Source organism: Mauremys mutica, chromosome 16 (genome assembly GCF_020497125.1).
Source record: "Mauremys mutica isolate MM-2020 ecotype Southern chromosome 16, ASM2049712v1, whole genome shotgun sequence".
In the NCBI taxonomy this organism is placed as follows: Eukaryota; Metazoa; Chordata; order Testudines; family Geoemydidae; genus Mauremys; species Mauremys mutica.
In genome coordinates this window covers 17,911,297-17,930,727 of record NC_059087.1, presented here as the reverse complement: position 1 = coordinate 17,930,727, position 19,431 = coordinate 17,911,297, and the positions used below count along the sequence as shown (strand labels likewise).

The 19,431-nt window shown below is 38.4% G+C and overlaps 1 protein-coding gene across 7 annotated transcripts in view; it reads left to right on the top strand.

Moving 5' to 3' along the window:
* The window catches only part of YPEL1 (yippee like 1), a 45,552-nt gene extending 26,725 nt beyond the window's left edge, over window positions 1-18,827 (top strand). For all 7 annotated transcript variants that reach the window (XM_044989592.1, XM_044989593.1, XM_044989596.1 and 4 more), the window contains 3 exons: window positions 11,306-11,349; window positions 12,927-13,035; window positions 14,360-18,827. In XM_044989592.1, the coding sequence (XP_044845527.1) occupies window positions 11,306-11,349; window positions 12,927-13,035; window positions 14,360-14,449 (243 nt within the window). In that variant the 3' untranslated portion in view covers window positions 14,450-18,827. The remainder of the gene's footprint in view (window positions 1-11,305; window positions 11,350-12,926; window positions 13,036-14,359) is intronic.
* The last annotated feature ends 604 nt before the right edge of the window (window positions 18,828-19,431 follow it).

The following is a 19,431-nucleotide window of genomic DNA, read 5'->3' as shown; positions in this document are numbered from 1 at the left end:
GACCCAGATGAAAAAAATGAACATGTGTTGGTCCACACTGCTTTGGATTGTTATTGAGCAAAGCCTGTCATCAGCATGGATGTATGTCCTCTGGAATGGTGGTTAAAGCATACAAATATTTAGAGCATCTGGCACATAAATATCTTGTGACACCAGCTACAACAGTGCCATGCGAACACCTATTCTCACTTTCAGGTGACATTGTAAACAAGAAGCGGGAAGCATTATCTATCTCCTGTAAATGCAAACAAACTTGTTTGTCTCAGCAATTGGCTGAACAAGAAGTAGGACTGAGTGAATTTGTAGGCTCTAAAGTTTTACATTGTTTTATTTTGAATTCAGTTATTTTTGTACATAATTCTACATTTATAAGTTCAACTTTCATTATAAAGAGATTGCACTATAGTACTTGTATTAGGTGAACTGAAAAATACTATTTCTATTTTTACAATTCAGATATTTGTAATAAAAAATGAATGTAAAGTGAGCACTACACTTTTGTATTCTGTTATTGAAATAACTATAATTGAAAATGTAGAAAACATCCAAAAATATGTAAATAAATGGTATTCTATTGTTTAATAGCATGATTAATCACAATTAATTTTTTTGATCGCTTGACAAGCCTACTTTAGACATTTTCCTATTTTAGAAGTCTGTAGAGCTGCTACTTGGAGCTTTATAAGTACATTTACAAAATATTACTCCCGAGACCTAGTGTCCAAATCAAGCCCTTAGTTTGCTAGAGCAATAATTCAAACCTTACTCAGTCAGGACTCTGAGCTCTACCTTCTTTACATAAGGTACTGCTTATCAAACTATTCCATGAGTGGCAGTAAACAAAAGGAAGAAGGTACTTACCTATAATCAGAATTTGTCAAGATGGACTCTGCACATTCATGCTCCCACCCCATCTTCCCTTCTTCCTCATAGTCCTAATGAAATCCTAGGCCTGAGAAAAAAGTGAAAGGAACAGAAGCAACCAGGAGTGCCACACACCCCTTTTATAACCTGGCCATCACAATTTTCAGGGAGAAGGGAGAGTAGGGAGAGGCACATGAGTGCTCCCATAGGCATTGCCGTGAGAAAATATCACTGTCAGAGCTGCATGTGCTGACACATCCAATGAGTGGGAATATGCAGAGTCCTTTTCAATGAACTCCGGTTATAGGTAAGTAAACTTCATTTTCTGGAACTCTTCTTTCAAAATATATCAAAGTACTTTGATGGGGCTTACAGTTTTGTAGCAGAATATTTCTTAAATATATGGTAGTTTGAGTCTGTTACTTTTGGGAAATAAATCAATTGTAAGATGGTTCCTGTTTTAAGGGACCGTGGAACTCCCATTCTTTGGTTATTAAAAACTAGTCAAACATCAAGAATCAAGGTATGTCTGTGGTACAGCACTCCACATAGGTAGTTCATAATGTTGCCATGTCTTGATCTCAGGAAAGCTGCTACATCATCTGGGAAAAACGCCTAATTGCAGTCAGGTTGAGGGTGATGACAGAAAGACAGCTACCATAGGATGAAGAGGTTGGCAACTGCTTATCTCAGTTGTCTGAACTTCTCTGCTATAAGGAGGAAAGAAAAGAGAAGGAATTTTAAGAGTGAGTTCCTGAATAGGTAAAATTTCCTGAATAACATTTATATAAAATTGCTTGTTTCACCCCTTCAGTTTAAATGTAGATTAGTTATTTTTTAAAATAATTTCGGCAAAATCTGTTTATGGAAAAGATGATCTAGTTTAGTTAATTTGCCATGGAACTAGAAGTTAGTAATTGATGTGTTTCAATCCCAGCTTTGCCATTGTCTTTCTGAGTGGCTTGGGTAAGTAATGAAATCTCTTTCCTCACCCATAAAATAATGTCTTACCTGCCAAACATGGTATTGTGAGGCTTAATTACATAATGTTTGCATGCTGTTTTGAAGCTGTAATGCAATGTAAGTGCTAGATATTATCAATAAATGAAGATTCTTTAAATACAAGCGTTAGTCTATTTATTTGACTTTGATGCAATAATACTTAAGTAGATAAGTTGTACCTTTCTTGCTAAAGTCTTATGAAATTTAGCCTTAAAATGACTGACACATGATTGAGTATATAGGATAAATTAGCAGAATTTATGAAACCCACAGTTGGAGATTGTGCCTAGGTCCTCTCCTATAGAAAAATGAAGAGGCTCAAAAACTTCTGAGTTACCACTACCACACAAAGGGTTTTTGCATAATGGAGGGTAGAGGCTACTTCAAATTAAAGAGTCTAAGAATCTCTGTGGTAATAGGGTCCCAACACCAGAACACCCATTAAACTTTGGGGAGCATCTCTGGGGATGCCTGCCCTCAGCATGGCCAGTATGGCTATGCTGCCATCCACCCTCTTGCTGTCAGTTGTGCCTTACCCTCATATCTAGGAGGAAGGGGGACATGGTCCTGCCTTGAGAAATCTAGCCTAGACATATCCAGTACAAATGTATTAGAAGATTTGGAAGATGGGGCTAGCTAGAACACCCCCCAAAAAAACCCAAACCACTTACCATGTTTTACCATCATGGATTAATGTTTGTGGACTTCTCAAAAGAAATGAGTTTTTTAAAGAGAGATAAGAATGACATGTGAGATGACTGGTACAGGAATGAGTGCAAGGTACAGGGAGCAGCGTGAAGGAAGGAAGAATAAAGTTTTTGAGAGGAAAGATGCAGAGCTTAGTTTTCACCATATTGAGCTTAAGCTGTGACAGAGCAATACAGCATCCTGTGTCAGAAATATAGTAGGTGATGATAAAATTAAGAGGTAGATTTTTGGAAACAGACTAAAATGGTGGTAATAGAAGTTCTGCTATTAGATTACAAGGAAAAGAGAAAGGGACCAAAGATATAGCCTTGAGAAACATTGATGGAGATGGAAGGAAGAGGGACCACTGAAATACAGTGAAGGGTTGGTTGGAGGGAAGAAAAGAACCAGGGACGAAGAGAGTTGATGAGGGAATGAGGCAACCTGTTAAAGAAGGTGAAAAGATCAAGGAGGTTAGAGAAAAGGTCCTGAAATGTGGCTATGGTGAGTCATTGGAGGCCTTGGTGAGGACAGTTTTTTGATGATGCATAAAGAATGAAAGCTAAGTAAAAATGGAATCCAGTAGAGAAGTAGAAGCAACAGTTGTACACATGATTCAAGAAGCTCACTGATAGGAGATGGTTCTGTCCTTACTGAAGTCAAGGATCATTTTTGAAGGATAGGGGATATTAAAACATGCATGAATGCTGAAGACACAGCCAGGAATGGGAGGAGGTGTGATCAAAATGACTCAAATCACACAACCTGTTCTAGTCAGTTTCACTGTGAAGCTAAGTACAGAGGTAGAGCATCTTAGTATCAGTGCTGCATCAATAAGGTTAAATATCATTCCAATGTCTTGAGGTGGTACTTATGTGTGTCAAAGTACAGTGGCAACTATGGGGAAGCAAAGAAAATAACTAATTTTAAAAGACAAAACTACCCTTCTAAAGAATTATTATCCATTGTGCATTTCTTGTTGAACTTTCCACATAGTTGTAAATCACAAAATTGTAAGCACAACTGCAATTTTTAAAATGATGGAAAATGCATGCAATCCTTTCCCTTTTTAATATGAGAATTTTTTAAAAATGTACTTTGCTCTTAAATGTTTTCATGGTAATTTTAAAAATACTATTTTGCATGGTGTGATTTAATAATAGTCTTCCCCCTCAGACTAAGACTTTGTGACTGCTGTGGGTTGACTTGGGGTTAGACTTGCAGCTGCTACTAGAAGATCAAACAGCAGCAATAGCCAGGTAGTTATTTTTTTAAATCTACTTACAGCTGGACTTATGACTATTTTTTTTGGATGTGGATCTTTCCACTATTATCCATGCTTTCTGTCACCTTAGGACTGGAGTACTGGAATGCACTTTAAATAGGGCTGGTGCAGTATTTGGCAACCATTTCTTAAGTATTGTTTCCTTTTTGTGAATACATTATACTCTTTTATCTTCACTAATTACTTTTTGTTTCTGTGTTGAAAGCTATTGGTTTTAACTTAAAAAGCCCTGAGTGGCCTGGGACCATCATGCCCCATTACAAAGAAACCACCCCTCTCTGTTTCTATACTGCTGTAGGTATGGTCAGCAGAGGTACCTAGTAAGTTGGAGTCCAATTGGTATAAAAGAGGGAGAGCGCTCTGTTAGGCCCCCAGACCTTTTTGGAACACTCCTCTCCATGGTATGTAATGGCTTGAGTTTGCTAACCTTCATTGTGTGCTCCAAGGCCCATCCTCTCTCCCTCTGTGGCGGGGAGTGGTGAGATTTGTGATGCTGGCTAGTGGGAGGAACATTATCTTTGCTATGTGTGTTCTGGGATAAAATGAGTCTTTTTATTCCTTGTATGTAGTGTATGTTTTTAAAAGGAGTTGCTTTGGTGCTCCTTTTGATTGACAGTATAAATCTAAATAAATGGCAAAAAGTTGCTAAGGAAAAGAGGATTTTTGTTTTGTAAGCAAATCTTTGTTACCAAAGTCGCCTTATATTATAAAATAGTATTTTTAAAATTTACTTTCCTTTCAGTATTTTGTGATGATTAGTTTTACATCTACTTCAGTTTGGATTGTTTTCTGACATGGCTTCTCATCCTTGCCTCTCTAATGTGCTCTGTAATCTGTCCCTGCAACCATGGGAGCAGGTATAAATAGGCCTCCTGCCTACTGTCCAGTGTTCCAAAGTGGCAGATTTCTCCTTTCATATTGCTAGGTGGCCACAATTGCATCCCAAATTACTGGCCATTCCTGGCCAAAATGGTGTAATTCACATTTACCTTTTCCTTTGACTGGCACCCTAGTTTGCTAACTGTATTTTAACGGGGTGTATGAGACATGATTATTTCAAAGCTGATACTAGTATCAATGCTTTGTGTCCTTCAGACTGTGTAACATACATATACTACGTTGACTTAGTCATTGGCTTCTTCTCTTTCACAGTATAGAGAGGTGACAACTTTAGATCGAGTGCATAACAATTTGTATGGAAAAAGTCTCTTAAAGTTACCGCACATCAGTTAGATCTTTCATGACAAACTCTCTGTCTTAAGCCTTAATGATACTGGAAATGCTATGAGTTATTAGGGTTGGGGGAGGGGCTGGGAGACATTGTGTCGATGCCTATAGTTCAAATGGTTTCAGGTTATAAAAAGTAAAAAATCTGTATTGCAAATTTCTGTGAAAAGATCCTGTTTAATGGGAAGTTCTTTTATGTATTATATCTACATGAATGTAGTCTTTCAAAGAAAATATTTACAGTGGGATTTTTCAAAAGTACTCTGACCTAATTCTGCTCTCACTGAGTTCAGTGGAAGTTTTTACCATTGATTCAGTCAGAGCAGAGTTAAGTCAGTGCTGAGTATTCTTAAAAATCCCTCCCTTAATCTACAAACAGATTGCACTGCCTCTTCTGCATGATTATGATTCATTTTCTTTTGAAGTAATATATGTAAGGGGAAATGAGGATGATTTAACAAAAATATCCAACTTGCTTCAATAACTAATGAAATCTCTACCATTACAATATTTATCCCTATCCATATTTCTCAAGATGGCCCATAATACCTGATAACATAATTGATTTAGCAATTTTAAAAAGTGGAGAAACACATTTCCATCTGAGCATTTTGAATACTTTCATTGTACATTGAATGGTGGGTTGCCATAAAACAGTTTTCAAGGAATAATAAGTACTCAAGTTTTCAAGTAAAACCTTTCATGAGAATGTTTTTTTTTCCTTTGGCGGGGGGGGGGGGAGAGATGATTGTAGCCATACCATCTTGGGCTGTAATTTTGTGAACTACATAGTGTTGGATCTATTCTATTCAAGTTTTTATAGTGCATTAGCGCCATGGTATCTGAGCACTATCCCAAAGTGCAGTAAGTGATCTGAATAGCATCTGTCATGTGGTTCTTTCCTTCTTTTTCTCTTTTCCCACTTGGAGGGATAGGGATAGGAATTGTATATGGAATATTGTTGAAGTTAGTGGGTGGGGGTGGATTTGGTATGTATGATGTGCTATGGGTTTATATGAGCAAATGCAAGGTCAAAGAATTATTTCCTGCATTTGAAATAGAAAGTGGTGAGATGAGTTGGTTGTTTTTGGTTAGACCCCCCAAGAAAACACAGAGTACTCAGAAAGTTGTGCTGGTGATACAGAATGAGTGCTGAACAGATGCCCCACAGTAGTATCAGAGGGATGTGTGCACTGTACTTTTGGAAGTACTGTTTTTTTATGAGATTTAAAATCAAAATCCTGAGTACGGTAGTCGTTGTGGCCCTTTTCCCAAGAAAATGGAATTTGGTCAGGACATTGGGGATAATAACATCCAACCTGGATAATTACAGTCTCAATTCTAAATTCCCTCTATACTTTCATTTGGATATGATAGTCTTCAGTTCCTTATCTAAACAGAGCAATAGTGTTGCTGTAGCTGTTAAACTCTGTCTCATTCTTTGACCAGTGTGGCTGCATTTCAGTAGTAGGTGACCTGACCATAAAGCTATATCTAATGTATATTACATCCAAAAACCTGTTAAGTTTGCATGCCTCTTAGGGTACGTCTACACTACGGGATTATTCCGAATTTACATAAACCGGTTTAGTAAAACAGATTGTATAAAATCGATTGTGCGCGGCCACACTAAACACATTAAATCGGTGGTGTGCGTCCACGGTCCGAGGCTAGCGTCGATTTCGGAAGCGTTGCACTGTGGGTAGCTATCCCATAGCTATCCCATAGTTCCCGCAGCCTCCCCCGCCCCTTGGCATTTCCGGGTTGAGATCCCAGTGCCTGATGGGGCAAAAATCATTTTCGCGGGTGGTTCTGGGTACAGCCTCACCCCTCCCTCCCTGAAAGCGGCAGAGAACCGTTTCGCGCCTTTTTTGCTTGGTGAACTGTGCAGACGCCATAGCACAGCAAGCATGGACCCTGTGGGACCGCATTGTGTTGCAGGTGTGGGACGATTCCCAGTGGCTGCGAAACTTTCGCATGCGTAAGGGCACTTTCATGGAACTTTGTGACTTGCTTGCCCCTGCCCTGAAACGCCATAATACCAAGATGAGAGCAGCCCTCACAGTAGAGAAGCGAGTGGCGATAGCCCTGTGGAAGCTTGCAACGCCAGACAGCTACCGGTCAGTCGGGAATCAATTTGGAGTTGGAAAATCTACTGTGGGGGCTGCTGTGATGCAAGTAGCCAAAGCAATCATAAAGCTGCTGCTACGAAAGGTTGTGACTCTGGGAAACGTGCAGGCCATAGTGGATGGCTTTGCTGCACTGGGATTCCCTAACTGTGGGGGGGGCGATAGATGGAACCCATATCCCTATCTTGGCACCGCAGCACCAGGGCACCCAGTACGTAACCCGGAAGGGGTACTTTTCAATGGTGCTGCAAGCACTGGTGGATCACAAGGGACGTTTCACAAACATCCACGTGGGATGGCCAGGGAGGGTTCATGACGCTCGCGTATTCAGAAGCACTACTCTGTTTAAACGGCTGCAGCAAGGGAATTACTTCCCAGACCAGAAAATAACAGTTGGGGATGTTGAAATGCCTGTCGTTATCCTGGGGGACCCAGCCTACCCCTTGATGCCATGGCTCATGAAGCCATACACAGGCAGCCTGGACAGTGGTCAGGATCTGTTCAATTACAGGCTGAGCAAGTGCAGAATGGTGGTGGAATGTGCATTTGGCCATTTAAAGGCGCGCTGGCGCACATTACTGACTCGCTCAGACCACAGCCAAACCAATGTCCCCTATGTTATTGCTGCTTGCTGTATTCTCCACAATCTCTGTGAGAGTAAGGGGGAGACCTTTATGGCGGGGTGGGAGGCTGAGGCAAATCACCTGGCCGCTGATTACGCGCAGCCAGACACCAGGGAGATTAGAAGAGCACACCAGGAAGCGGTGCGCATCAGAGAAGCTTTGAAAAGGAGCTTCATCAATGGCCAGGGTACAGTGTGACTGCTGTGTTTGTTGATGAACACCCACCCCCCCTTGATTGACTCATTCCCTGAAAGCAACTCTCCCTCCCCCTTCGAGTACAGCTTACTTATGCAAATAAAGTCACTCTCGTTTAAAAATCATGAATTCTTTATTAATTCATTATAAAAAGAGGGAGAGAAGTAAGGGTGTGGTTTGGGAGGAGGATAGGAAGGATGGAGAAGGCCATTAAAAAAATTTCACATTAACGACAGCCTTCTGGTTGGGCTGTCCACGGGGGTGGAGTGGGCGGGTGCACGGAGCCTCCCCCCACGCGTTCTTACACGTCTGGGTGAGGAGGATATGGAACATGGTGAGGGTTGAGGGTGGTTACACAGGGGCTGCAGCGGCACTCTGTGATCCTGCTGTCGTTCCTGAAGCTTCACAGTGAACAGCACTATTTACCTAGCACATGTGATTTCCCTACAAGGTCGCATTTTTCATCTTAATAGTGAGTGCTTGCAGCTCTGGAGTTACAGATCTCACAGACACAGGTCCAGGCATCAGAATTCAGCTTGCTTGCGGCCATGGTAAGCCACTGTCTTTCGGCTTCTGTAGTGATTTACCCCTCCCCCCCAACGCATGGCTACTACCACGCTAGCTCCCCGCTAATCAACAACCTTCCCACCCCCCCACCCACTGCGTGGCTGGTAGCTTGGGGAAGATCGCCGATGACCAAACACAAAAAAGATCATCGGCATTTCACTCCTCCCCTCCTCCCGCTTCGCTACGTGCAGGAAAGGTTTTTTTTTAAGCTGCTGCAGTCCACGAACCCATTAGAAAAATGGCCACCCCCCTTACTTAAATTCCTGATTTTTAACCAGGTTATCCTGAACGATATCACTTTGCTGAGGATAACACAACAAGATAAAGAACGGATGCTTCTTGAATGCCAGCAGTCACCGGGACCATACGCTGCTATGCTTTGCCACGCAATGATACCTGATTACTTGCTACATGCATGGTGTGGTAAAGTGTCCTACCATGGTGGGCGGAACAAGGCTGCCTTGCCCAGAAACCTTCTGCAAAGGCTTCTGGAGTACCTACAGGAGCGCTTCATCGAGATGTCCCTGGAGGATTTCCTCTCAATCCCCGGACATGTTAACAAACTTTTCTAAGTAACTATACTGTCTGCGACCGCATCCCAAGTCCTCAGGGCAAATCAATCATTAAAAAACGCTTGCTGAAAAAACAATGTTTGCTATTTACAAAGGTACACTCACCAGAGCTCCCTTCCATGGCGTCATTGTCTGGGATAGTTGCTTGTGAGGGCTGGGAGCAGGGTAATTCCGTCAGGGTGATAAAAAGCTCCTGGCTGCTGGGGCTCACGGAGTGCTGTGTGCTCTCTGCTAGGTCTTCCTCCTCTTCTTCATCTTCATCTTCCCCGTCTGCATAATCCTCAGACATGGCAGAGATTACAACCCCCACCTCGGAATCCACGGTCAGGGGTGGGGTACTTGTGGCGCAGCCCCCTAAAATTGCATGCAGCTCAGCATAGAAGCAGCATGTTTTTCGACCTGCCCCGGACCTTCCGTTTGCTTCTTTGGTTTTCTGGTAGGCTTGTCTGAGCTCCTTAACTTTCACTCTGCACTGCACTGAGTCCCTGCTGTGGCCTTTATCCGTCATAGCCTTAGAAATTCTTTCAAATACTTTTTCATTTCGTCTTTTGGAACGCAGTTCTGTTAGCACTGAATCCTCTCCCCATATAGCGATCAGATCCAGTACCTCCCGAGCGGTCCATGCTGGGGCTCTTTTTCGATTCTCAGGAGACTGCATTGTTAACTGTGCTGATGAGCTGTGCGTGGTCACCTGTGATGATGAGCTCTCCACGCTGGGGAAGCAGGAAATGAATTTCAAAAGTTCGCGGGGCTTTTCCTGTCTACCTGGCCAGTGCATCCGAGTTCAGAATGCTGTCCAGAGCGGTCAGTGGTGCACTGTGGGATACCGCCCGGAGGCCAATACCGTCGATTTGCAGCCACACTAACCCTATTCCGATATGTTAATCCCGATATTAGCGCTACTCCTCTCGTCGGGGAGGAGTACAGAAACCGATTTAAAGAGCCATTAAAATCGATATAAGGTGCCTCCTAGTGTGGACGGTTGTGGCGTTAAATCGGTTTTACGCTCCTAAAACCGATTTAAACGCCTAGTGTAGACCAGGCTTCAGTGTGTCTACAGTCTTTGTAGGGTTTTATACTGTTTCTCAAATAATACAATGCTGCATACGTTTTTGTCCCTACAAACAGATATACAAATGTACAGTGTACTCTACTACTATATATATCAAAAAGAAGCAATGAAGGGTGTGTGTATGCATGCGTGTGTGTGTGTATATATATATATATATATATCGTGTAAGATACTTTACAAGGCTATAGAAAAAACTGCAAAATCGCATGATGATGATTGAGAAATGGCATGTAACTGCATAATGAAAAACTGAATTGTAATGCATATGCACGAGGGGACAAAGTTAAGGGTTGTGCATGCAACCTTAATTCTGATAATTTTAGACTTTTGAGTGCTTAACCATTCAATCTTAACATCTTAACATAGTTTTTATGAAGGAATTTCCTCTGTGACAGGCATGCTTGGGGAATAACATGGAGATTAGCTTGATAAATTTCTCTAGGGCAGACAAGGCCTAAGTGGCAGAATACTGCTATGTTGTTTCTTTTCTGGATCAGTGTCTGAGCTCAGCCTCTGACAGTCCCTACTCCGGAATGATTGGGGAAGGAAACATGCTTCTGCTGGGCTTTTCTACCCTCTGTTTAAGGGTCATATTCTACACTTTTGATGGGAAACTCCCATTGACATCAGTGAGACATTTCCTTTGGGTCAGGTGTAGCATATGGCCCTAACATAGGCCAGTCTATGGACTCTAACAAAAATTGTAACTTGGCCCACTCCATAGAACTTGGTTAAATGCATTTTTATGGACATTTAAGGGGATTTCTAGCCATTATGCATCCTTTCTATTTAAAAAAAAGTAAGATGGAAAATGTGAAGTTTGGAGAAAAAATTGTGTGTTCAAATTGAAGCCTTTATGGTATAGCTTTTTTATTTGTTTCCTCATTCTTTGCTGGTACAAAATCTTCCATTATTTTCATACTACATACAGATGTGGTTAAAAGTTGTCATGTGCAATAAAAGTAATTTCTGTATAAACCTTAATTTCTTTAAAGGCAACAATATATTATTTTAAATTATTTGTAACACATCACTTCTGAAACTGTTTTATTTTAAAGATTATATTTTTCTCTTTCTTACAGTCTTTTCAGGGAAGCCAGGGAAGAGCCTACCTCTTTAATTCTGTGTAAGTATGACTACAATTACATACTTCCTATGCAGTATCATCTTTTGGTATGTTCCTCAAATGGGCAAAATACTCAACATTAGTAACAGTCACACCTTCATCTGCTCTTTCAAATTCTTTTCTTAATGGACTACAGCCTTATACTGGCAATCCCTGTTGATAAGTGTGACTGGGATAACTGGCCTTTCTCAGGAGAATGTTACTATTGTGCAACTTGTAGTCTGAGTCTTCCTTACAGTTATTTAGGAAATCCTATCATTAGTCACATTTAACTCTTAATTAGAAATAAAACTTTCAACTGCATCTGATTCTAACTGAATTGAGGCAAGTGACACTAAACTGTTTTATTCCAGAAAACTAGGTAAGGCTTGAAATTCAAGTAAATTACGTTACTGTAACTTTACTCTGGTGGACATCATCACTATAGCCCAAAGCAAAGCCATTATTTTTTCAGGTTAACCTTTAGAATGCTTGAATATTGGCCTTGAAAATTGCAGATTTGTCAGAAGCAAAAAGCCAGACATATATCAAGAGGGTCCAATGTTTGCTGTAGCCCCTTAACATTGCAGTCTACATACATGCTTGTTACCTTGCTTTTATAGATCGTGAACTAATTCAGATTTTGTAATATGCTGTCATTGGATTGCATCTCTATTTTTAACTAGCTGAATTGCTCAAAGCAATTCCTAAATAGAATTCAAGTCAGATGTGTCTGTTTTATTTTTATAGACCAGGTAATTACAGTGAAGACTGAAAGATGTGACTCTACCTTTACAAATATCTTTCTTTATTCTTTTATCTGTAGTTACTTCATGTAGAATTGAGATGCCAAGCATAGTCAAGAGTACTACAGATCTGGGTAGTATAACAGGTTTAACCAAGTGTTGCCTGATTTTCCTGGAATGACTATTTGACTAGTATTTTAGGTATATGTTTTTGATAGGGAAAGTTTTTTGTTTTGGAGCAGTACTCCATAGCTAGATGTGCAAGAGGCATTCCATTGGTTTTTAATATTCACTGTCTGTGATTATTGTAATTTAACCTATGGTCTATAGCATAGAAATATTGCCAAAGCCTTTCCTACATTAGTGTAGTCGCATTGTTACAAATGCCTACCATAGAACAGGAAAACTGTAATTGGCACTGGTGGAGCTTACCCCTGTTTGAAAGCAGCTGATTCCCAGCATAGGCAAGGCCTAAGTTATAAGCCATCTGTCACTTATTAATATATTGTTTTAAGTACTGTTAAATAGTTTCCCATTTATCGTGCTTCGTTTTATGTTACTTGATAATGTGAGTGATAGTTAACTCATGCTACAAATGACACCATTTCACAGTAGAAAATGAAAAACAAAATGATTACACTTTTTTCTTCTTGCCTCTTTAAGTATAGCCCTAGAACTTAATTTCACAAATGTTTGACTAAAAATAGTGGCATATATATCCTGGAGACTTGGTCTCAGATTTTGCTTGAATTATTTCATCTCCAGGAGAAAAGTAGGATGTTGTCACACAAAAAAAAAAAAAAGCAAGATCTGTCTTGCAGCTTAAGATACTATTTCTGTTCTTTGTTACAGGGTAAATGTGGGCTGTGGTCCAGCAGAGGAGAGAGTTCTTTTGACAGGTTTACATGCTGTAGCAGATATCTATTGTGAAAACTGTAAAACCACTCTTGGATGGAAATATGTAAGTAATGTATATAATATTTTTTTCTTGATCAAACATTCATATATATAGCAGTCCACAGAAGTTGTCTTTAATCTACTGAGGCACCATTCGTTATTGTTATGAGTGACTCTTAATCCATTGTATCCTATTACCTTGGAATTTAAGTGCCACACACATTTTGGTATTAAAACTTTGGATGTCAAGTTTTCAGATTTCTTTATTTTTTTCTTTAATTATCTGGCATTTTAAGAAAACACAGTGATGTAGTCAAAGCATGAACTAGGTTGTTAAATGGCGAGTATATTGTACACTATGCTACAAATAATCACAATAATTAACTCAATTTTGTGGCTGAAAAGTAATCCAGACTGCTAACATGCTACAGTTTTCACACTGTGAAAATGTTAAATTCTTCTTTGAGGTGACCTTTGCATATTTCCACTTGTAGGATGTACTCGATTCAGCTGAATTTCAGAATCTTCTGGAAAACAGCTGCATGTGTTCCCTCTCATTGTAATAATGAACATCCAGAGCTGAGGTTGTAAAAGGACTGTTTTTTTTTGTCCAGTCATGAAATGAAGGAAACTGAACAGCTATGTTAGAAGGTTCCATTTCCATATACTAACTTTGGTTTCTGTCATCCCTTCTCTTAGCATGCAAGACTGGTTTGGAACTCAGAACCTATAATATTCTGATAAACTCACTCTTTAAAATAATGAAAAACAACACCTGTCCAAAATTTTAAGTTGCTGCTAGGAAATCACCTACAATTAAGCTGTGGCTTAACAAAATTTTAAAAAATGGCAAAAATCACAGCCTGAATCCAGCAATCCCAGGGCTAGTTTGAGGAAAGATTGGCCTTAGCAGACCTGTAGTTGACAATATGTAAAAGAACAGACACACACAATCTTGGCTCTGAAATAAAGTAACAACATGATAATCCTGGCATTCCATAGAAATGAGAGTTACATTAAATGTCTAATGTACCTTGAGAGCTGCTCAAGAAATTATACTGATGAGGTCATAGTAATATCTAGGTAAATAGATATATGTATGTACTATAAATGTTGAATTATAGTTTTATGCATAGGCATGTGCAATTTTATATTAACATTTTAGTGTGGATTTTATGTAAAGGACACCATATGTGCTAAAAATTAGATACTTCAATCAGGAAAGAGAAAACATCCATACAAATAAAATATCACCAGAAAGCCTTAATAAATATTACAAATGTTAATTATCTATTCATTTTTATTTGTATGTCAAAATTGGTAATGAAATAATGTGAAAAACTAACTCTAATTCAGTATTTTAAATATTTTTATTTTCTTGTTTCTAGGAACATGCTTTTGAGAGCAGTCAAAAATACAAAGAAGGAAAATTTATCATTGAACTTGCCCATATGATCAAAGACAATGGCTGGGAGTAAATTAAAAGCATTTTTTCACTCTGGACAATATTCTGTGGAACATGCTTTATAAAGACTAATGCAAATGAAAGGAGGATATTGGCTGAGGTAGCTCTGAGAATATCACTGAACTTTGCAACCTCACAAATGAGTAGTGTAGTTTATGTGGCTCTTTCAGGCCATGTTTGCCTTTTTCTCCTTGTGTAAGTTCCCTCTTTTGTATATGTATTCTTGTGTGAACAGTTGTTTTGGAACATTTTGGATGACCTTTTTCTAAACTCTCAAGTTCTAGAGAAACAGTTCACTAACTGCAAATGAATTTTACTGGTTAGCATTTTTATTTGACCTATGCCTTTAATGCTACCTTTTGCTGTGCATGCTTCTTGCCTAAACACCTACACCAAATCTAGCAGAAGACTGATATGAGTAGTCCTGAAGAATGTATGGGCTGGGGGTGTCTTTTTATATGTAGCAATTTCTGATATCTCTGGCAGTGAAAGGGTTGCAGTATTAGAGTATTCATTAATTGCTTTTTAAAATTTGGGAGTACCATAATCTATGTACATCTTGCAGGCAAGTAAGTTAAAGGTACAGTGCTCATTTAGAAATCTTTTGGTTGCACTGACTCATATAAGTAGATCTTAAGTTTTGCAAAAAAGAATACATTAATGATTCAGTATTTTTAGTGCAACTAATTTTCAAGAATACTAAGGCAGTGATACTGTAGAATATATTTAATCAACATAATTGCATTCCTTATCCAGCAAACTTGTGTCTTGAAGGGAGAAGTTGATAAAATTACAGCCTGCAAGATCAAAGGGCACAAAAATATATGCATCTTGTATTTATAAAAATTAGTCAGTAAACAAGTTTTTGGTACTGTACCTTTTAACAGTAACAGGGACTTGTGCATCAGTGAAGTTTTATGGCAGGTTCCATGTAGCTGTGTAGTCTAATGCACTGGACAAAGAGGTTGTTATAAAGAAAATTCATTGAAGTATTCTGCTTTTGCTACACTTTAACAAAAATATACTTATTTTTGTGTGACAACAGGCCAGAGCTTATGAGATGGAAGTTAGTAACAGTACCTGAAGAAGAGTGGGGGTTGGTGGATGGGCAGGAAAGTGTGACGTTGACTTCATTTCTTCATAAAATAGAATAGCAAGATAATTTTTAAAATAAAAATAAAAAGGGGTTTGTTGGTTTGCTGGATAAATCATCCCCAAAGACATTTTCATAATAAAATTTATATAAAGCTCATATCCTTTCTGTTTTTTGCTTTTTTCCAGCTGCTTCTTAACTGGAGTGACTTAGTAAGAAAGCCTTCTGTGGATGTGTATCCACAAAATTTACTGTTGGGTTTTGTGCATGCACTTTCAGAGAGGTTTAAAAAAAATTAATCTTGTGTCTTGATGGAATGAACAATATGAAAGCCTTACAATAGAATAGAAGTTAGTTTCCTTTTAATAACTATTTTAACATGGCATTTGTGAAGGTTGCAATGTGTGCCATTGCTGCTGCTGTTACATTTTAGATAACTCTCTGACAGGTTTTCAAAACTCTACTGCACTTTATTACCAGACATCATTCATTTACAAGCATGCCAATGACTAGGAGCAATACAGAAGCTCTACATCAGGAGCTGTGATAATGAACCTACAGAACTTAAATTTTAAAAAGTAGAAATAGTAAAAACCCTTGGGCTTAAGTCCAAAGAACTGCTCTAGTACAACTGGGTCCAATATGGATTTTGTGGGGTGGCTTATACTGCTCCTCTATAATCAAGAATTAGATTGAACCCAGGAGTCCCAAGAATGTCACTGGCACAAGATGGTCATCTGGTGCTGCCATCTGTTCAGTCTGAAAGAACCTGGAATTCTGTTTTGTTTGGGCTATTTTTCAGTTTTCCTCTAGTATAATGTCCATTGCCAACAATGAAAGCACCGAAACAGCTATCAACAAGGAGTTTGTGTTGGCTTCAAAGACTAAATGTAACACCCATGAAGATGTCTATAGGAAATTTATATTTTCTTTGTCTGGCTACAGACTCAAGAAGAATTACACTGAGCTGAAGAGAAAAACACCATGACCCTTCACTATAAAAATGAGAGTACAAATTTAAGGTTAATTTTTTTCTTTTTACGAGACAGAACAATCTGTAGTCATATTTTAAATAGTGGATTTGGATGTTTCCTATTAATGAGCTTTTTAAAAAAAAACAAAAGAAAAAACTAGAAAAGATATTCTTATTTACATACTCAACCTCTTTTTTCAGTGCATTATTTATTTGTATTTCAAACTGGACATTTTCACCAAAACCTTAATTACCCTTGATGCCAAAGGTTGGGATTTCATTAAGTGCTTAGCACCTAAAACTTCAACTACTGGCATAAGGAGTTAATGTGAGTTATGTATAATGTTATGGCTTTTAAGAGAACCAAATAAAGCAATATTCTTATTAGTCTTTTGAGGAGCAGTAAGAGGGAGTAGAGAAGGAGCTGTAACTAATACAAAATTCCTACTCCACACTACTATGTAATAATTCTTTATGCTTGCTATGATAGCTGGGAGTATGTGAACCTTTTTTTCTTATTGCTTGACTTGAGCAGTGATTCTTTGAAACAGTTCTCCCATGGTAAAGAAGTGGAGAGTTATGCCTAATGGTTTTGGTGAAAGTTGGTTCCAGGTATTAGTGGCTGCTGGTTGATGTGAAGAGGTCAGTCTGGTCACTGAACCTTCCAGCAGTACATTAAAAAGAAAAACTTACTTGAAGAGAATTCTACAAAGCATTTTCCCTCTAACTTTTTTTTGTGTGTGTGTGCGTAATATATTAAGATTATATTTAAAGGTTTTGTGTGTTCATTCTGGGCAAGTTTACTTCCTCTCCCACTTGAGCACTTTTGTTACTTGTACTGGTTATTTTTATTGTTGGTCTTAACATTTATTTTGTTGTTTGTTTTTTTTATAAACTGTAACAAAAAGCTTTTGTGAACTCTTGTTTCATGCTAGCTCTTTCTTGGACCAAATGAACCAACTACGAGCTGGCTTCTTGGAAAGAATGTTCATTGGGATACATAAGAATATGCTAGCGAAAAATATACATGTATTGAAGGGATTTTCTTTTGAACCCATAAAAGCTATGGCTGTCTTAATATAATTAAGCATCATAATTTGACATGATTTTGGAATCTGGTGACACATTCTTCATTGTCTAGGCTCTAAAGAGTGACTGTAACACTGGTGTTACAATATTGAGAATCTGCTTCAAATGCCAATATTCTTTCCTTGGTTTATAACTACGGACATCCTTTTAACCAATGAAAGGCAATACTGTCATTTACAAAATGTTAAGTTGCAAAATTTCCTGTCAACTCTGACAGAATTTGGGAGGACTTGCTGATACATCAGCCTTACCACTTTTGCTGTTTTGGATTTTATTTCTTTCTTTCACCGTGTTGCCATTTTAATATACAGTATTTTATTACCCTCTTAACCATCCATAACCTCTTCTGACTAGTTTCTGCCTGTTGCTAAAAGGGGCTGGAATATGTGAACTTTTTCATTATCTACAAACTATATAGTGATGTAGGTTGAATTGTAACAGTACTAATGTAGCAGAGTACAAATAAAGTCCTGATGCCCTACTGCAAACTAAATATTTGGCAAATTTAAAAATAATCAGCAGCCTCTCTGTAACTGGCTTAATTTTCATGCATCTAAACTTATAGCAGCTTGTGGAAGACATGATTTGAAATTAATTTGATTTCAAGGGAACGATACCTCAAAGTAACAAACAGAAGCTATTAACCCTTTGATTATGGAAATAGTAATATATCCATTTTGCTCCCTAATGTAAACTACATTTGTGCTAACATAGGGTGCTCTGTACCATTTCCAATGGACTTGAAAATTTTCCTTTATATATTGCTCTCTCAAAAAAAAATTTTCAGATAAGAGGATCATATAGTCAGATTGCAAGACCTGTATCTAGATTGAGATACCACAGCGCCACAAAGAGAGACAAATTTTAACATCCCACTTGTATGATAATGGGACAAGAGTGGAAGGAAGCCGTCAAATTATTGTTAAACTTGTAGGATATTGTATTGTACTTCATTTAGCACTCGTGTAAGCCAATCAGCAGTATCTATTGTAAAGGAACAGGAATTTCAGAGGTAATTTTGAAAAGGACTGTTACAAATCATTTAAGGCCTAAAGCATGAGTCATAAATGGCAACTGAGTTGTGCCTCATATTGTTTCTTAAACACTTTAAAATGCTTTCTTTTACAGATGACATGGCTGCTTTGCTGTTTTGTCCTAGCAATACTGTATATCATTTGTTGTTTCACTATATTGTATCTGAGGTATCACAATAAAAGTTTCAATGGTTTTGTTGAATTACTTTTTAACTTTGTGCCATTTGTGGTCATGGGAATCATGGTACGCTATGTGAATACATATTTGAGTTATAATGTCAAGCTAAACATTTGCTTTTTCTTAATAAAAATATATTTTCTAAAGATAAGAAGTTAGGATATGTCCCTGGTCAGTGTGTCTCAAACCTCTTGCTCACAACTGTGAAGAATGCTTAATGGCACTTTCAGAACCTAAAAGCATAACAAACTTATTTTCAAAAGATTCTGCATAGGAATTGCCTTCTTTTTGAAGGAAGATAATTTGGGGATCTAAACAGATTGGATGATGCCTCTTTATTTTATTTAGTAAACTTGGCCAGCCTGACACAGCAGGCATGAATTTCAGGAAAGCACAATAAACACAGACACTTTCTTTTATATTTCTTCTTTGGTCAGGAGGAGCTTTTGTGATTCCTCTTTAATCAGAAAAGTTTTAAAATAGTAAACATTAATTTAGACAGCAGCTGAAAACACCTCTGGAGTAGTTCACTCCAGTGATTAAGTGCAGAGATATTTGGAGTCACTTTTTAATATATACATTACACAAAGTCTCAACTCTGAGTCTGTAATGGGTATGATGGAGTTCT